Genomic DNA, 20,044 nt, shown 5'->3' on the forward strand with positions numbered 1-20,044 from the left:
ACTTGGGGCTCACAATCTAACAGGTGGGGAGAATAGGTATTTTATCCCTACTTTGCACATGAGGAAACTGATGTCCAGGGAGGAAAAGTGACTTGTCAAAGGTCACACAACAGGCCAGTGTTAAGAGCTGGGATTAGGATCACCTAACTCAAACCAGAGCTCTTTTCCACTAAGGTAAAATAAGGACAAAAACTGAACCGTATAACTACGTTTGTCTCTCCCCTCCTCTGAATGTTTTTTTTCAAAGTAGAATATAGCTAGGGTAGTGTGCAAGCTTTTTACTTTTGTTCATGGAAATACATAGACAGCACATCTCAAATCTTGACATTTCCAATGATTAAAATGATCTTCTTTAAAGTAGCTGGCTTTCTTCCTCCACAGCCAGTCCAACTGGTTGCTATTCCCCTGCAAATGACTGCAGAGTCTTCTGGTCTTTCTCAAGAGAATGTTTCAACTGCTGAGTCACTAAAAAAAGAAACTGATTAGAAAGTGGTTGGACAAATCATCACAGTGGTCTCTAGGGGCTAGCATGATGACCTAAGAGGCTTGGTTTTTTTTTTTCAAAAGAAAAAAATCCCACACTCCGGTGATGTTAGGGATCATACACTTACATCCTAGTTGATTGCACAACTTTAACGAGGTTTCCAATAATTCACACAGCCCCATCCTTCCCCCACTCAAAGATGATCACTTCGCGTTGTCAAAATGTGGATTTTCCCAAGAGCCAACTCTGAAATATAAAAATCAGGGATGCCCGCAGGAGCTCATTCTGCCCTTGAGTCCACCAGCTCAGAACCTCTTAGGGAGCAGTAAGAAATAAAAGAAAGAAATGAACTCTGTCCTCAGAAGTAAGTATGAGAAACTTTATGCGGTGGAATTGCCTCTGTGTGTGTGTGTGTCTGTGTGTGTGCGAGCTTGTGTGTGTGTGTCTGGATCTGGTAGTGAGGGAAACTGGCCAGCAGCAGGAAGTAAAGCTACAGCAGCTGTGCAGTGATCTCACTCGCTTCTCTGCTCTTTCCACAGGCACAGCTGCTCTAACCCTGCTCCTCATCATGACTGCTACGGCCTTGCCCCCCTCAAGATCCTCCAAGGAAGAACTTTCGGACGTCGCTCTGCCCAACAAGTCACCCTCGGGCCAACAGCCGTTTGGAAATCCCGAGTCCATCGCAAAGACTCTCTGGCAACAGGCTAACGGTTTGAAAGACAAGGTGGGTAAACTTGCCTTTAGGAATGTAGAATTCAGAGCGGGGCTTCTGAGATTTCCTCCGGGCCCTCGAGTCCGGGTGGAGGTCTACGAGTCTCACCCGTTGGCTGCTCTCTGTGTGCTCTGGACGAGGCTGGTTTTGAAAATGAAGGGCAGCATTGTGTTTCCGAATTTCTACTCCTCTGCCGGATCCATAGAACCCATTTTCCTTGTGGTCTGGGCACAAGGGCGGGTGATGGGAAGTCTGAGCTCTTTCCAGCTCCGCCAGTCTGGCTTTGTGGCCTGGGATGTCTTACCTCCTAGTGCTTCCAATAATAGATTCGCTCGTTACGCTTACCATAGGGAGAATGCAAGGTTTGGAAAAGGAACCAAGAAAGGCCTATTCAGCCCAGGAGGTGCTCAACAAATATAATGATATTTTGTGTGTGTGTGTGTACTGTGAGACCACAGAAGAGAAATCTTCACAAAGAGGAGAAAACTAAATGTAAAAACTGATATGATTTGTTTCTCAAATTAGCATAAGTTCTTTTGAGGTGAGATAGTGAAATAGTTAAAGTAGCATCAAAACTGTAATGCAAAGTATTTGGAGCTGTTACTCTCAGTTACGCCTCACATGCTAGATTTGTTGAATTGGCCTCTTTTTTTTTAAGGAGGATTTTTTCACTAGTGCTTGAGGGCTGATTATCAATCGTATTTATTGAGCGCTTACTATGTGCAGAGCACTGTACTAAGCGCTCACCTTAGCTCTTGTTTCAGAAACATCGGTGTGGTAAAAACTCATTTCCATCTCTTTTTAGATATGTGATCAATACAATTTGTGTGAGAAAAATAAAGTGGTACTTGCAGAAAACAATATGAACCTTCCAAAAATGACAGAAGAAGATGGATGCTTCCTTTCTGGCTTTAATGAGGTAAGGAGTTAGCCAAATTATTTTCTTCAAGTCATACAAAGTGAGTGTTTTAATAGTAGTAATAATAATAATGATGGCATTTATTAAGTGCTTACTATGTGCAAAGCACTGTTCTAAGCTCTGGGGGGGGTTACAAGGTGATCAGGTTGTCCCACAGGGGGCTCACAGTCTTAATCCTAATTTTACAGATGAGGTAACTGAGGCATAGAGAAGTTAAGTGACTTGCCCAAAGTCACAGAGCTGACAATTGGCAGAGCTGGGATTTGAACCCATGACCTCTGACTCCAAAGCCCAGGCTCTTTCCACTGAGCTACGCTGCTTCTCTTGTTTTCTTGTGTCTAGTAAGAGTTATGGTGTTTGGCAAGTGAATTCATACCCCTGAATGATATATTGTACTTTCCCAAGTGCTTAGTACAATGCTCTGCATACAGTAAGCACTCAATAAATATGATTGAATGAATGAATACATGAATCAATGAATACCTATTTTACTAGGTGGCTGCTATAAAGCCGGACCTATGTAAGATCTTGGGTCTTCAAAACAGGCTTGTGTTCAAATGGTTCCTTGGGGTAATTATGAATTTGAGTGTAGTACAAATTTACGTAGTCAAGGGAGACTTTTCCTCTGTAAAAAGGTCCGGTGATTTTTTTTTCTTTCTTTGCTGCCTTCAGCATGATGCTGTAGGTCCTTCCGCAATGATGTCCACAATTTTTCCAGTCCAATATACCACAGCGATTCCTACTATTTGGTATTGTGGCTTGGCATAACTGGACCATGTCTCACAGTGAGATGTGCCTCAGCTCACAATTCCCCCTAGGAATTTCAGCCTGGCAAGGCATGTCCATGACGCTGCACTCACGTGAACTCGTTGTGGGCAGGGAATGTGTTTGTTGCTATGTTGTACTCTTCCAAGTGCTTAGTACAGTGAGTCGCAGACAGTAAGCGTTCAATAAATACGATTGAATAAATGAATGAATGTAGATGAGGCTTCAATCGATCCCTCAATCAATGGTATTTATTGAGCATTGACTCTGTGCAGGGCACTGTACTACACGCTCGGGAGAGTACGATAGAACAGAGTTGGTAGACAGATTTCCTGCCCCTAATGAGTCTACAGTCTAGAGGATGTACCCATGCATCCATCACAGACTCCCTCTGTCCCCGGGGGACTAAGGCAAGTAATTTAATCCATGTTTCATCTTTCCAGCCTTTGGAATCTGGGGCCTGCATTTTCCCTGTACCTGATGGGTGTAGCAAGGGTCTATAAGATGATTCGTGAACAAACACATCCAGCTGAAAGTATTATAAGCGATGAACTTGAACATTTTTAACCGTAAAGTTTCTCAAGCAATAACCAATTTTACGCATTCTTTCACCCTAGGAGACGTGCCTTAAAAGGATCGTCAGTGGCCTTTCAGAATTTCAGATCTACCTGAAACATGTACATAAAACATTCAAGGGTGAAGAGAAAAAAGTGGAATCCATGCAGAGCTACACAAAACATCTCTCTAATATCGTGAAGCAGATGGTGAGTCTTCCTTTACACCTGCCAAGATGCACTTATTAGGATTTAGATTTCAAAGTAAAAAAGTACACGGATAATGCACTGTTTTTTTAAACCTCATTAATTTTGAATGCAGCAGGCAATCAGTAATCGTTATTACTTCCAGTGCATAGAAAGCACTGATTTAACCATTTGGAGCTTACAAATAAGCAAGAGCTGGTACCTGTCATCAAGAAGTTTATCCTCTAATGCGTATTCATTTTTAGACAGCTGTAGCTTCTTTGTAAATGTTTTGTGTTATTTTAGAAGTAACAAAATCTACTGGTAGAGAATTGAAAACATGCATCAATGTGTGTGGCATACCTTTAAATTAACCTAGAAAAATAGGATTGAATAAACTTCGCAAAATCTCAAATAATTATGGCAAAAGAACTCAGATAAGATAAAATAGTGGTTTGGGCTTTTTAGATGAACTTTTTAAGGAAACATGTGAACTGAGACAAAATGTCAGGCCATTGGAGAATGTTTTCCTTTGAGGTTTTACTTAAACCACGAGCCCCGGGCGGGACCGGGACTTTGTCCCAACCTGATTTTCTTGTATCTACCCTCAATGCTTAGTACGGTGCTTGGCACATAGTAAGCTCTTAACAAGCACCACTAAAATAGAAAAATCACTGGGTCAAAACTGGTTGAGATTGGGGGAAACCAAAAATTATAAATTTTCAAAGTCGGGAAATTAGTATATAGGAAACACCTTCGGCAGCCCCAGCCTGACCACCCTCCCACCTTCAGTGCCCAATTATTGAAAGAAATCTTGGTTGAAACTCACACTAACAGACCCCACAGTGAGGTCCTTCACTTTTACCTAACCAAAGATGCTCCTTCTTGATCCACAATTGAGGCATATTCTTTAAGCAGAAGAAAGAGGTACATTATCAAGACACGCCTTCTACTGACTGCCCTCTTGATAAATGAAAAATCTGCAGCTTCTAGTTTCAGTGCCAGCTAAAAGGAGAATAAAGTGGAGCTCACATATGGAACACTCTGGCCTAGAAGGAAAGATAAAATGGACACCCCTCTGTGGGTCTTCTTTCCCTCTCCTTCCCGGGCCCTTGATTTTTTCTCTTTTATAGCACCCACTATGCAGCTGGGCAGTTATATCCTTAAAACAGGATGGGGTTGGGGGAAATTCTGTCAATCACACAACCCACCCACTATTAATAAGTCCTTTCCAGCTGAGAGGCAATGTGGTTTTAAAAATAAAGTGCCAGAAAGGGTTTGTGTGAAAGAGGAAGTATTGGTTTGGGCTACACCCAAGGAGCACCCCATTATATTGCAAACTTTCTGAGGACGGAGACTGTGTTTTTCACTTTTATTGCATGTTCACAAGCACTTAGTACAGTGCTCTACACACAGTAGGTGCTCAATATATGCTGTTGCTGCTAAAAGCAATTTTTTACCAACCACAATTTTACACAAGGCTAATCCAACCTGGACTGTCAAGTGAGCATTTTGTTCAATCCTGAATTCAATTGTTCTAAAATTAGCATCTTGAGAAGAGCTAGCTTTGTAAATCAGCATATTCAACGATAATAAGAAACCATGTTGACAATGGTCTTTGACTGAAAGATAGTCCAAGGGATTTGTAAAAGACTTAAATTAGAAAAACTCTGAAAATGGCTTATCGTACGGTAACGGTATTTATTGATTACCCACAAGGCATAATGGATTTATGCATTTGGGAAAGAACATGACAATCATTTGAAAAATACAAATAAATAAATAAAATTCCACTGAGGCCAGCAGAGTTGTGGTCCTTTTCCATCCCTGAAGACACCTTTAATGGCTTTGAAAAACCTTGGTCGGGGAGAGGAAAAGGCCATATTTCCATTATTCTTAAAGTTAAAAATTCTGATTTTCATGTTTTGCTGGCTCAAGATGTGAAAAAGCAAGACTAATATGCACTTGGCTTTGCCTAGGTGATTAGGCAAGCTTTTGTATAGCATCACTCCGTTTGCCTTTGGTCTTTGTTTAGTTTTTCATGGTGTTTGTTAAGTGCTTACTATGTGTCAAACAACTCTTCTAAGGGCTGGCATAGTAGAAGTTAATTAGGCTGGACAAAGTCACTGTCCCGCATGGGGCGTGGGGCTCATAGTCTGTTGGAGGGAAAACAGGCATTCTCATTTTACAGTTGAGGAAACTGAGGCACGGAGAAGTTAAGTGACTTGCCCAAGGTCACACAGCAAGCAATTGGAAAAGCCAGGATTCGAACGTATGTCCTTCTAACTCTCAGGCCCATGCTCTCCCCACTAGACCATGCTGCGCCTCTGAGAGACTTTGGGATGGACTCTGAGAGACTTTGATTGCAGTGGGGAGTGGAGGAATCAAAAATCTGACTGAATTAGAAAGAACTAAATACAGTGTGATAGTTCCGGTCTTTAAAGTTGGCAGGCTTTGAGTCAAATTCACTTCTCCATCTTCTTGTTATCTTTTCAAAATTCAGAGATTGGTAGTAAAGCTTTAACCAGATTAATAATAATAATAATAACAATAAGAATGGCATTTATTAAGCGCTTACTATGTGTGAAGCACTATCCTAAGCGCTGGGCGGGGGGGGGGGGCGGGGGGGAACAAGGTGATCAGGTTGTCCCACATGGGGCTCACAGTCTTAATCCCCATTTTACAGATGAGGTAACTGAAGCTCAGAGAAGTTAAGTGACTTGCCCAAGGTCACAGCACCTGTATATATGTATATATGTTTGTACATATTTATTACTCTATTTATTTATTTATTTGACTTGTACATATCTATTCTATTTATTTTATTTTGTTAATATGTTTGGTTTTGTTCTCTGTCTCCCCCTTTTAGACTGTGAGCCCACTGTCGGGTAGGGACTGTCTCTATATGTTGCCAACTTGTACTTCCCAAGCGCTTAGTACAGTGCTCTGCACACAGTAAGCGCTCAATAAATACAACTGATTGATTGACATAATAATGATGGTATTTGTTAAGTGCTTACTATGTGCAAGGCACTGTTCTAAACTCTGGGGAGGTTACAAGGTGATCAGGTTGTCCCACGTGGGGCTCACGGTCTTAATCCCCATTTTCCAGATGAGGTAACTGAGGCACAAAGAAGTGAAGTGACCTGCCCAAAGTCACACAGCTGACAAGTGGCAGAGCCGGGATTAGAACCCATGACCTCTGATTCCCAAGCCCGGGCTCTTTCCACTGAGCCACGCTGCTTCTCTTTATTCATTCCATTAACAAAGAGTTGCTCTCCATACTGAGAGAATCCACAGTATTTTAAAATGTTCATTCCCCAGATTTCCCCCTTGCAATACTGCCAAATCTTTCAATTCTGGTCTTTAGCATCACCCTCGCCAGCCCAAGGACTGACAATTATATTTAATCCTGCCGGTTGCATTCAGCGCTTCAAGTTCCAAGAAAAAAATTGCTTGAGTAGTTGAGCAAATTTGAACCTAAGCCCCAAAAATGTTAGGCAGATGTTAGGTTGTTGATCCCAACTCTCGTTCAATTCATAACGATGTGATTTTAGTCATTCATTCCAACTCCTTTTCCTCATGAAACAATTTACCAGAACTGCTAAAAATCATCAATATTGACTCAAATTTTATTTCCATTCATTTCCCCTTGAGTGTATATACCAATAATAATAATAATAATGGTATTTGTTAAGTGCTTACTATGTGCCAAGGACTGTTCTAAGCACTGGGGGGGATACAAGGTGATCAGGTTGTCCCACTTGGGGCTCACAGTCTTAATCCCATTTTACAGATAAGGGAACTGCGGCCCAGAGAAGTTAAGTGATTTGCCCAAAGTCACACAGCGGACAAATGGCGGAGCCAGGATTAGAACCCATGACCTCTGACTCCCAAGCCCGGGCTCTTTCCAGTGAGCCATGCTGCTTCTCCAATAAGCAACGGAATGATCAAAAGAGCAGGCAGCCAAAGGAGAAGGAAGACAAGGACCTCTTTAAACCCACAAATTGGATAACTAGACCCTGAATAGTCTACAATCAATCAATCGTATTTATTGAGCACTTACTGTTTGCAGAGCACTGTACTAAGCGCTTGGGAAGTACAAGTTGGCAACATATAGAGACAGTCCCTTCCCAACAGTGGGCTAACAGTCTAAAAAATTCCAATAGGGATCTAATTCCAATGACCCTTCCAGGACCACAGGGTGACAAATAGAAAAGTAGCCAACCGCATCCCTTGGCACTTAAAAATATTCCTTGGGAAGGCACGGGTTCCACAGATGAAAATGTGCTGTAGCAGTAGTAGTTTGAAAGTTATTTATCGAGTACCCATTGAGTGTGACGCACTGTACTAAGCACATGGGGAAGTACAACAGATACATGAAACATGTTCCCTTCCTACAAGGAGCTTGCAACTCTAACACAGATCTCTGAGTAGCCTAAAAAGATGTCTTTTCCCAGAGGTTCTCACTAGCAGAGCATTTTCTTCAATGATGAAATCTTTCCCACACATCAAAACGTCTCTCAAAGAGATACATGGTAGAATTAAAAACAACTTTTTTTCTTTTTTCCTCCCTACAGATGAAAAATTCCGATGCAGGAACCGAACCACCTCCTGCTTCACAGGAGACCCTGTTGACAAAACTCGAGTCACTGGAAGAGTGGACTAAGACAGTCAGCATGCAGCTCATCATTTCAAACTTCACCAAATTTATGGAGGACACTATGAGAGCTGTTCGTTTTGTGAAGACCAGGAGTCTGAATGCCTGAATGTTTTAGTTCATGCACATTCCTTTGCCAACTAGAAAATCTGCCTACCTGGCAGATAATGGTGTTATTCTTTATAAGAATCCAGAGTATGAAGTATGATCATAGAGGCACTATGAATAATTATTTAAAATTTATTTATTGGTATTTAAAATATTTATTCCTAGTGTTAATTTATATTTTCATATTGTAACATATTTAAAATATTTTCTATTTGCATTCTTGTAACAAAATATTATACAATTGCTAGTCACTGGCACTTTTTACTTGTTGAGCTACATACAGCCCCTGTAAAGATAGGTGATTGGTCTCAAGTGTCTGGCTAATTTATATTTTTTTTTAAGCTGGGGATATTTATAGTCTATTTTTGCAGTTTACAAATCCTGTTTTTTTTTTACCAATAAAAATATCTTTTAAAAAATCTACCAGCTGTTAAGCCTATGCATATTGAGAGTCAAATTTCTTCCCAACTGTTAATTCCAGCTTCATTAATCACTTTGAATTAGTTATAGTATGGATTGGCTATGATGTTTACTAAGCACTTACTGAGTGTTGGGGTAGCACCGACATAATTAGTTGAAACAATCTCTGGCTTAAGTGGGGCTCACCGTCGAAGTTGGGGGAGTTGTTATTTTATCGCCAGAATGTGATGGAAAATGAGGCCTAGAGACAGTTAAGTAATTTGTCCTAGAGAATAAGGATTAAAGGCCGGGTCTTCTGTTTCCCCGGCCTATGCCCTTCACCTCGGTCAGCCATGGGTGGGAAGTATCTGTGCTAAATCATGTCATATGAACCACTAATTAGAACTACCAAATAATGCGTATAGTAGATTAAGCATTGAAAATTTGAGTAAAGCCAAAGATAAGTTTTAATCTTCAAGTATTGCAGCATCGACTCATTCCTATATTTCAAAACAAGAAAAAGGCAAGCCATCTCTCTAAATATACCTAACAGCAGGATTTGAAGACCATTTCATCCATAATTCATAATATAAAGCAATTCAAAAATAAATCCAAAGTGGAAATGAAATAAGAACCATGAACTTTTGGAAAATACTTTGCCAGAGATGGCCCATCAAACAGCATGGAGAACTGATAGGTTTTAAAATGTTTTGAGTGTTTTAAATTGGAAAGGTAGAAGTCAGTGGTCAGTGAAAAGAAAACGTGTTTCTTTTAAGGACTACCCAAATTAAAAGTTAATTTTTAACTTTTCCTATATTTGGGCAAACCGTGAAACAATTATCAAACAATAGAAAAAAATAACACAGCATAATATTAAGATCACTGAATCAAGACAGAATCATTTAGACTTTAAAAGTCTGCATCTAAAGGTAGGAAAAAAGAAATGTTGATTTAAGAGCCAAAAGAAAACTTTCAACTGAGTGGCTGTTTTAAAAAGCCGACGAGCGTCTCCAGGACTGGAAAACAAGAAAGTCTTCGATAGGTCCAAAGGAAGACTGATTTGCAAGGCCAAAGGGGGCCATAAAAGATTCAGAAGAGGATCATCGGCCATGCTCAAAATGGGCATAATTGTTTGATCTCTCTGAGTTCCAAAGAGTAATTTTGCAATTAGAAATGACTCTGAGGCCCCAGGAATGGAATTTTCCATTGGAGCTACCACGTAACTTTGGACAGCACACACATGCACACTCTTATCTATTCCCTAGACATCACTTCTTCCAGTTCCAAGCAGTGACGACACAGGGAGTACAATAGCCATCTACACATATCTGAAGGTTGCAATCACAAGGGGAGCCAGCTAACACCATATCATCATCATCATCATCATCAATCGTATTTATTGAGCGCTTACTGTGTGCAGAGCACTGTACTAAGCGCTTGGGAAGTACAAGTTGGCAACATATAGAGACAGTCCCTACTCACTCCAAGCCCCTCCTGTTCAATCCTGTCCCAAAACTTGTCCTCTTGGCTTCCTTTCCGAAGAATTCCTAGTGCTGACTCTCTCTCCAAGGCCAGAGGAAGCTTCTCATCACTTGAATTTCCAGCTAAACTTGATTCTGGCTTCCATTACCCCTTCTGTGACAAGAATTACCAGTCAACAGAACTGACTTGGGAGAAACACCAGAAAAAGGGCTGAAATACAGCAAAAAGAATCCCGCATTTGGTTTAAACCACTAGAGCCGTGACTACCATGTAAATGCAAACTGAAAATGCTACTGGTAGGAGAAAAAAGAAACAATATTAAAAAGGGGCTACTTGAAAAGTATGTCTGGGTGACCACTGGCACTTTCCCACATTTCCACATTTATCAGTCGTCGTGTCAGTTTGCAGTAGCTTTTCATCATTATTGAATTCTATTTGAGGTTCCTGGAATCTATGTGACACATTCGGTCTTCTAACATGAACTCATTTCTCTAAGGAAAATCTGGGCAGTTTAACTACCTCATGTACAAAAGGAAGTATGGCATAAAGCCTTACCCTCCGTTGCCAAATGTGGAATCCAAGGACCGAGCACTCGACTGTCTCCACTAAGGGAAAATAGAACTTTCCACTGCAAATGGTTTAACCTTTTGCATGACTTTGAAACGTACCAAATGAAGCACAGCACGGTATCTTCGGGGCCGTGGCCCAGCCTTGACCCGCCTTTGGAGAAGAGCCTCAGGGGCTGTCGCGGGTGGGTAGAGTGTGCCATCCAGAGGGAACAGCCGCTGGAAATAAAGATGAGGAGAGTTTCTGGTTTTCATTCATTCGTTCGATCATATTTATTGAGTGGCTTACTGTGTGTAAAGCACTTCACTAAGCGCTTGGGAGAGTACGATACAACAATAAACAGACACATTCCCTGCCCACAGTGAGCCCAATAGCACTTCTCCTGAAACAACTGAAGCAGAAGTTATCTTAGTAAGTTTTGGCATTATCATCAATGCTTGGCACCTACTAAGTGCTTAAAAAATACCATAATTATTATTATTATTATCTCCTCATGCAATCCAAACCCCCCTCTTTCCTCTCCCCCTCCCAATCCCCCCTGCCCTACCTCCTTCCCCTCCCCACAGCACCTGTATATGTTTGTACAGATTTTTTACTCTATTTATTCTACTTGTATGTATTTACTATTCTATTTATTTTGTTAATGATGTGCATCTAGCTTTACTTCTATTTATTCTGATGACTTGACACCTGTCCACATGTTTGGTTTTGTTGTCTGTCTCCCCCCTCTAGACTGTGAGCCCGTTGTTGGGTAGGGATCGTCTCTATATGTTGCCAACTTGTACTTCCCAAGTGCTTAGTACAGTGCTCTGCACACAGTAAGCACTCAATAAATACGATTGAATGAATGAATATATTCAATCAGTCCCAAATTCTATTGGGGCTCCCATCACATCAACCCTAGAATCTACCCTTTCCTCTCTATCCAAACTGCTAACGGGCTGATACAAACACTTATCAAACCCCACTTTGACTACTGCATCAACCTCCTCAATGATCCCTCTGCTTCCTGTCTCTCCCCACTCCGGTCTGTACTCCACTCTGCTGCCCGGATCATTTTTCTAAAAAAACCATTCAGTCCATGTCTCCTTACTCCTCAACAACTGTTGGGTAGGGACTGTCTCTATATGTTGCCAACTTGTACTTCCCAAGCGCTTAGTACAGTACTCTGCACACAGTAAGCCCTCAATAAATACGATTGATTGATTGATTGAACAACTGCCAGTGGTTGCTCATCCACTCCCATATCAAACAGAAACTCCTTACCAGTGGCTTTAAAACACTCAATCAGCTCACCCCTTCCTACCTTAATAATAATACTAATAATAATGGCATTTATTAAGCACTTACTATGTGCAAAGCACTGTTCTAATAATGATAATAATAATAATAATAATGGCATTTATTAATCACTTACTATGTGCAAAGCACTGTTCTAATAATAATAATAATAATAATGGCATTTATTAAGCACTTATTATGTGCAAAGCACTGTTCTAAGCACTGGGGAGGTTACAAGGTGATCAGGTTGTCCCACAGGGGGCTCACAGTCTTAGTCCCCATTTTACAGATGAGGTAACTGAGGCCCAGAGAAGTGAAGTGACTTGCCCAAAGTCACACAGCTGACAATTGGCAGAGCTGGGATTTGAATCCACAACCTCTGACTCCAAAGCCCGGGCTCTTTCCACTGAGCCACGCTGCTTCTCTACCTTACCGTACTGATCCTGCACACTTTGCTCTTCTAACACCAACCTATTCAACTCTACCTCAATCTCACCTGTCTCACTGCTGACCTTTTGCCTTCATCCTCCTTTTAGCCTGGAATTCCCTTTCTCCTTCATATCTGACAAACCTTCACTCTCCCCACCTTCAAAGCCCTACTAAAATCACATTTCCTCCAGGAGGCCTTCCCTAAGACCTCATTTCTGCTATTTTTCCTCCCTTCTCCTTCACCTGTACACTTGTATCGCTACCCCTGAAGCATCTGATATTCACCCCACAGCCCAGTACATATCTTTATACTCTCCCATTTCCCTTATCTGTAATGTATTTTAACACCTGTCTCTACCTCTAGACTGTAAGCTCCTTGTGGTCAGGAACTGTGTCTACCAATTCTATTGTATTGTACTCTCCCGGGGGCTAGTATAGTGCTCTACACACAATAAGCACTCAAAAAATAAGTATAAAACAATATAAAATATGGGAACATGAATTAATAAAGTATCCTTGCAAATAAAAATACTGCACTGTGTAATAAAATCATAAACCACCACCAACCATGACTTGACGACTTGACACCTGTCCACGTTTTGGTTTGTTGTCCGTCTCCCCCTTCTAGACCATGAGCCCGTTGTTGGGTCGGGACCGTCCCTATACGTTGCCAACTTGTACTTCCCAAGCGCTTAGTACAGTGCTCTGCACACAGTAAGTGCCCAATAAATACGATTGAATGAACGAATGAATGAACCACCTCTGCAGCTCATCGGCACGGGTCTCTCTCTATCAGGAATCTGCATGTTCCGGAAGAAGTGGCAGCTTCTAATGATCCAAGGGAAGGTAGAAGAAGGGAAGCTGTCTCCATACGGCTCCTCCTCTGAAGGGCAACAGTGGCAGTGATGATGCCAGGAGGAAGATGGGCAGGTCTTTGTCACCAGGAATGGTGGCTTCTTTCTTCTTGCAATCCTGGATGCTTGAAAAAGAGGGGTTTAATTTGATTTAATTTAATTTAATTTAAAAAAGAGGCCTTTAATTTGAATCTTACAGAGTCAAAAGTATTGAAATATACTAAAGTTAAGCATTCTTTCTGGACTTCAGAGCAAATACTATGTTTTCTTAAGCCACTTCCTTCCTCTCCCCCTTGTTCCCCTCTCCATCCCCCCATCTTACCTCCTTCCCTTCCCCACAGCACCTGTATATATGTATATATGTCTGTACATATTTATTACTCTATTTATTTATTTATCTTACTTGTACATATCTATTCTATTTATTTTATTTTGTTAGTATGTTTGGTTTTGTTCTCTGTCTCCCCCTTCTAGACTGTGAGCCCACTGTTGGGTAGGGACTGTCTCTATATGTTGCCAACTTGTATTTCCCAAGCGCTTAGTACAGTGCTCTGCACACAGTAAGCGCTCAATAAATACGATTGATTGATTGATTTTCAACTTATTTCAGAACTTCCTCAAATATAACCTGGAATCAGCAATCATTCCCAAGCACTTAGTACAGTGCTCTGCACACAGTAAGCGCTCAATAAATACGATTGAATGAGTGAATGAATGAATCATTCCAACCTTCTAACACAGTGAATGAACTAATGAAATGAACAATTGAATAGGAAGGTGGATTTCAACATTGTCAGTAGCCACCTTTACTGAAATTGTTTGGTAACACAAAGTACTGTAAAACTAACAGCTCACACAGACTCATACTAAACTGATAAAAGAGAATGACATTGACACACATCAGATTAATTCTTATCTAGATATAAGCAAAATGAGGCCACATAGTGAGTGTAACTTTTACTGAGTTCTTCAGCAATGGAAAAACCTATGTTGGCTAAAAAATGTGTTCATGTTTTCCTTGGAGCTGGTTTGTGCGTTCTTGGCTTAGATCCCAGGATTTCCAGCACGGTTCTTAGGTTGAAACAATCACCTTAATTCCGCTAAATGATGTTCATCAGACACTAGTAGTTCAATAAACTTTAAAATTAGACACAGATCAGGACTGCGGAGGTCAAATGCTCCAATACGCCTAGCTGTTACATCGTGTGACTAAGACTATTTGTACCACGGGCTGAAATAAAGACTTTCCATTCAGGTGGTGGGGAAGGGGAGGAGACAAAATGAAGGGAATAGGAAGAATCGGAATTATACGCTGCTGTGGAGACCCTGGTTCTAGTTAGAATACTGTATTTAATTTGGAGCAGTTTAGTACCAGAAAGAGGAAGACCACATGCAAGAAACTCCCAACTATGGGATAAGAAAATAGATTCCTTTCAGGTAGAGGAATTTCAGTTTTCTTTGAACAATTCTGCAGAGAGAACCTAACAGTACTTTTGCATATTATAACCACAGCAAGAGGACAAAGGAAGAAAGAATAATTTGGTTGGGGCAAGAAATTGAGAAGTGTAAGGTAACATCAAGTAGGGACTGTCTCTATATGTTGCCAATTTGTACTTCCCAAGCGCTTAATACAGTGCTCTGCACACAGTAAGCGCTCAATAAATACGATTGATGATTATGATCAAGGAAAGGAAAACAGCTTTCCCATCTATGAGAATGTGTGAAACTTTCAAAGATGGCCTGGAAACTATGGGCAGGGAATGTGTCTGTTTAATGTTACATTGTACTCTCCCAAGTGCTTAGTACAGTGCTCTGCACACAGTAAGCACTCAATAAATACAATTGAATGAACTGTGGAGGTTCTTTTCAATCAATCAATGGCATTTATTGAGGGCAGAGCACTGTACTAACTGCTTGAGAGAGTATAATACAACAGAGTTGGTAGACATGTTCGCTGCCCACAAGAAGCTTTCAGTTTAGAGGACCGTAAACTCTCAATCTCCTTATTGTATTTTTCTAACATTAAAATACTGGGTTTAATTGATTGTACTAAAACTCTCACTAGTTCACAAGAATGCATGAGACCCATGGGTCAGTAGGTTCCAGGTTGCTGAATTTTGTATTAGTTCTCTTTCCATAAAGCACACAACGGAAGATTAACTATTAAAAATTAATGTACACTTTTTTTTGTCTTGGAAATTAGTCCATTCACTATCTAGTACAGTGCTCTGCACACAGTAAGTGCTCAATAAATACGATTGAATGAATAAATGAAAGTCCCACTTTGATATCCTAGAAGAGATGTAGTTTGGTGTGTGAAACCAATCCTAGAGCAAACTTTTGGACAAGTCACTTATCAATCAATCAATCAATCGTATTTATTGAGCACTTACTGTGTGCAGAGCACTGTATTAAGCGCTTGGGAAGTACAAGTTGGCAACATATGGAGACAGTCCCTACCCAACAGTGGGCTCACAGTCTAAAAGGGGGAGACAGAGAACAAAACCAAACATACTAACAATCAATTAATGGTATTTATGGACCACTTATTATGTTCAGAGCACTGCATTAAGTGCTTGGGAGAGTTCAAGAGTTGGCAGACATATTCCCTGTCCACAAATTAACTTTTCTGTGCCTCAGTTCCATTTCCTCTAGACTGTAAACTCGCTGTGGGCAGGGAATGTGCCTGGTATATTGTTGCGTTGGACTCTCCCAAGCGCTTAGTATAGTGTTCTGCCCACAGTAAGCGCTAAATAAATGATTGATTTGTAAAATGGGGATTCAATACCCCTTCTCTCTCCCCCTAAGACTTTGAACCACATGTGGGACAGGAACTGTGTCTGACTTGATTATCTTGTATCTACCCCAGTGCTTAATTCAGTGCTTGGCTCAAAATAAACTGCTTAAAAAATACCAGAAAATATTGTTAATAATATAAAATATTAAATATAAAATCATCATCATCAATCGTATTTATTGAGCGCTTACTATGTGCAGAGCACTGTACTAAGCGCTTGGGAAGTACAAATTGGCAACATATAGAGACAGTCCCTACCCAACAGTGGGCTCACAGTCTAAAAGGGGGAGACAGAGAACAAAACCAAACATACTAACAAAATAAAATAAATAGAATAGACATGTACAAATAAAATAAATAAATAAATAGAGTAAAAAATATGTACATATATACAGGTGCTGTGGGGAGAGGGCAGTTTCCGTGGAATGTAGGGGACGGAAGCCAGACTGGAGGGGGTCGAGGAGAGAGGAAAATAATATATAAAACATAAAATATATAAATAAATATATATATAATATAAATATAATATATAAAATAATATAAAATATAAAATATAAAATATTATTGTTAATAATAGCAACAATATCTTCTAATTTTCTTTGAAAGGGAGGGAACCTTTTAACCGCTAGAAGAATATCCCAGGGGTTTCGACAGGCCAGAAGCAAGGGAAAACATTTTAGGGATGAAAAACTTAAATTGCGTTATTCTGAACATTTAGAATTGCGAATACTGCTCTTCCACTCCATCTGCTGGGCTTCAATAGTCCACCACCAAACTATGAAACACCCATTTTATTATCTTAAAAGAGTTTCTTTCAGAGGGCACAGTGCAACAACACAGTTCTCCGTGATATACATCAACATCTTTCTAAGGTATGAGGCAAGTGATTTTCCTCATCAACCTTCTTCCATATTAATACTGCTAGATGTGGACGGAACAAAACGGGATATCAAATACAGTAGTTTTGCCTACAAAGGGCGGAACTCCACAGAAGACAAATAATCCACTATCAATCCGGCTTTCAGCAACCGCATCGAAGGAGCGCTAGACTGCAAACTCCTAGCGGGCAAGGATCCTGTCCACCAACTCCCACATGCTTTTTCGAGTGCTCTCCTCACAGTAAGTGGTCAATAAATCCCACTGATTAATTGAAGGGGCAGAAGCTGTCTTTTGTTGGATTTGCCCAGGTTGCTCTTCAGAACTAATCTTGAGAGAATGTATATCTTCCTACTTATATTGAACGCCGGACAATTCAACTTTTCAGCAACGTGCTCTCCCTTCAAATTACGTATTTGCCTTTCATTACGTGTTGAAATGACAATAATTTACTTTCAGCAGGCTGATTCGTGATGCAGGGAACTGTCGTTTCTGCCACCTTTAAAGTCCTTTCCAAAGCATTTACGAATTGATGTCAATATGTACCGAGTTCAGTTTGGTACACGAAGAACCCAATACAAATCAGCAATCTCTTATCTCACTCCAAGTGCAGTTCAAAAACAACTCAAGCACAATGCCTTGAGAGTACTTCCTAAGGAAATAATTTGAGGACAAGGAACCTTAGTCAACAGTGGAAATTAATTTCATGGACTGCACTCAATACCATTGTGAGACCACCGTTGGGTAGGGACTGTCTCTATATGTTGCCAACTTGTACTTCCCAAGCACTTAGTACAGTGCTCTGCACACAGTAAGCGTCAATAAATACGATTGATGATGATGATGGATAAAGATGGCATTTTATAACAGCACTGCATTCTGTACATGGCATACTAAGCATGCTTAAAAAATATAATCGATTAAGTACATGCTCGATTAATACTCCATCATCTACAGCTCTATCTTTGAGCATACCTTTCATAATCATATGCAGCTATCATATAAACGTGTAGATTTATAGCTACTTATTTACTTAGTCACCTAAGAAACCTGATGCAACTGCTTTTTATAACAAATAGTGTTGCCTTGACTTCATATGGACAGCATATTTTATCTCGTTCCTTCTAGAAACTAGACAACAGGAATTCATATTTCATTGAAATTGGACAAATAGGCAGCTGTTAAGGTGGATTAACCCCCATGTCTTGTTTTGGAATTATATTAATTTCACTGGGGCTGAGCCATGATCTAGACTGTGAACCCATTGTTGGGTAGGGACTGTCTCTATATGTTACCGATTTGTACTTCCCAACCGCTTAGAATAGTGCTCTGCACACAGTAAGCGCTCAATAAATCCAACTGAATGAATCATCACGCACTCCTGCTTTTCCAGATAAAGAAGTCACCTAGTACTATTCATGATACTTAGTGGTACTAGGTTAAATAATTCTATTAGATTAGAGCAGAGGCCTCGTCTTTCCTTTACTCTATGGGAGCTCAGTAAATACTGAATGATGATGAGTGTTTCATGTTTCAGAGTATAGTCCCTTAATATGTAAAAAATTTAGCTCTAGCATTTATACAATTCACAAAGCTAACCTGCAACTCAGAGCAAAACAGTTGAATAATTTGAAATTTGAAAACTAAACACTCAAAGGTAGCATGTTTATTAACCAAAAAGTTTTTTAAAGACACTAGTTAACCAATGAACTGTTATAACAGACAAATTGGGAAACTTTTAACAACGGTACGGCTTGTTTTTGTGGTTTAGAAGGCATTATGCCACAAAATAGTCCCTAAACTTTCGAGAGGCAGAGTAAGTTGCAATCTTTTCCCCTACTTACACTGACAAAGGGAAGGAAGCAGCGTGGTTCAGTGGAAAGAGCATGGGCTTTGGAGTAAGAGGTCATGGGTTCAAATCCCCACTCCGCCAACTGTCAGCTGTGTGACTTTGGGCAACTCACTTCACTTCTCTGTGCCTGTTACCTCATCTGTAAAATGGGGATTAAAACTGTGAGCCCCGCCGTGGGACAACCTGATTACCTTGTAACCTCCCCAGCACTTAGAACAGTGCTTTGCACATAGTAAGCACATAACAAGTATCATTATTATTAGTAGTACATATACCCTTTCAGCTAGAGAAAACAGCATTGCCTTTCAAAATGAAGTCCACCATTTCAAAAAAAATCCACTAAGAGGACCAAGGAGACGTTTTTCACGTTCTCTTCAGTGCCTGAAATTTAAATCAATCAATCAATCGTATTTATAGAGTGCTTACTGTGTGCACAGCACTGTACTAAGCGCTTGGGAAGTACAAGTTGGCAACATATAGAGACAGTCCCTACCCAACAGTGGGCTCACAGTCTAAAAGGTAGTCTTCCCTACCCACCGTGGCACTAATAATTAGCATCTTTTAACAGATTTGACTCACAAAATATGAATCTTGAGATCAAATATGCCAATCCCTTACCCTGCTGACCACAAAATAAAGTATGTCCTTGACGCTTACCCATGAAGACTTTTTTCCTCTGAATTTCTTCACTAAATGAAAACTTGTTCCCCTTCATCCTAACAAATTTTGCTCCTAATAAAGGAAAAAGGGGAGAGTAGAAAGATCATATAGAAATGAGACTAATAGCAAGAACTGTGCCCCAGTCCCCAAGGGTTCCTGAACCCAAGTCCCCATCATTACCATCAATCGTATTTATTGAGCGCTTACTATGTGCAGAGCACTGTACTAAGCGCTTGGGAAGTACAAATCTGCCAGTAGTGGGGATGCTATTCCACCACAGCCCCCTACGTCCTTACCGCAGACAGCCCGCTGCACCACAGCTTCACAACTGAGCTCCCTTGGCACAGCATTGTGTGCTACCTGAGTTCCTAACCCTATAATGCAATGGGGAACTGGGACCGGTCAATGAAGATGAGAGCTTTGCTTGGATTTTCTTCCCAGTTTCTTGGGGATTTCCTG

The 20,044-nt window shown here is 40.5% G+C and overlaps 1 protein-coding gene across 1 annotated transcript; it reads left to right on the forward strand.

Annotated features, from left to right (window-relative positions):
- The first annotated feature begins 829 nt into the window (after positions 1 to 829).
- Positions 830 to 8,490, forward strand: IL6 (interleukin 6). The gene is made up of 5 exons (XM_038742455.1): positions 830 to 848; positions 1,024 to 1,208; positions 2,002 to 2,115; positions 3,498 to 3,644; positions 8,201 to 8,490. The coding sequence occupies exons 1-5, from the start codon at positions 830 to 832 to the stop codon at positions 8,387 to 8,389; spliced, it is 654 nt and encodes a 217-aa protein (XP_038598383.1). The 3' UTR covers positions 8,390 to 8,490.
- Positions 8,491 to 20,044: the final 11,554 nt, after the last annotated feature.

Source organism: Tachyglossus aculeatus, chromosome 2 (genome assembly GCF_015852505.1).
Source record: "Tachyglossus aculeatus isolate mTacAcu1 chromosome 2, mTacAcu1.pri, whole genome shotgun sequence".
NCBI lineage: Eukaryota > Metazoa > Chordata > Mammalia > Monotremata > Tachyglossidae > Tachyglossus > Tachyglossus aculeatus.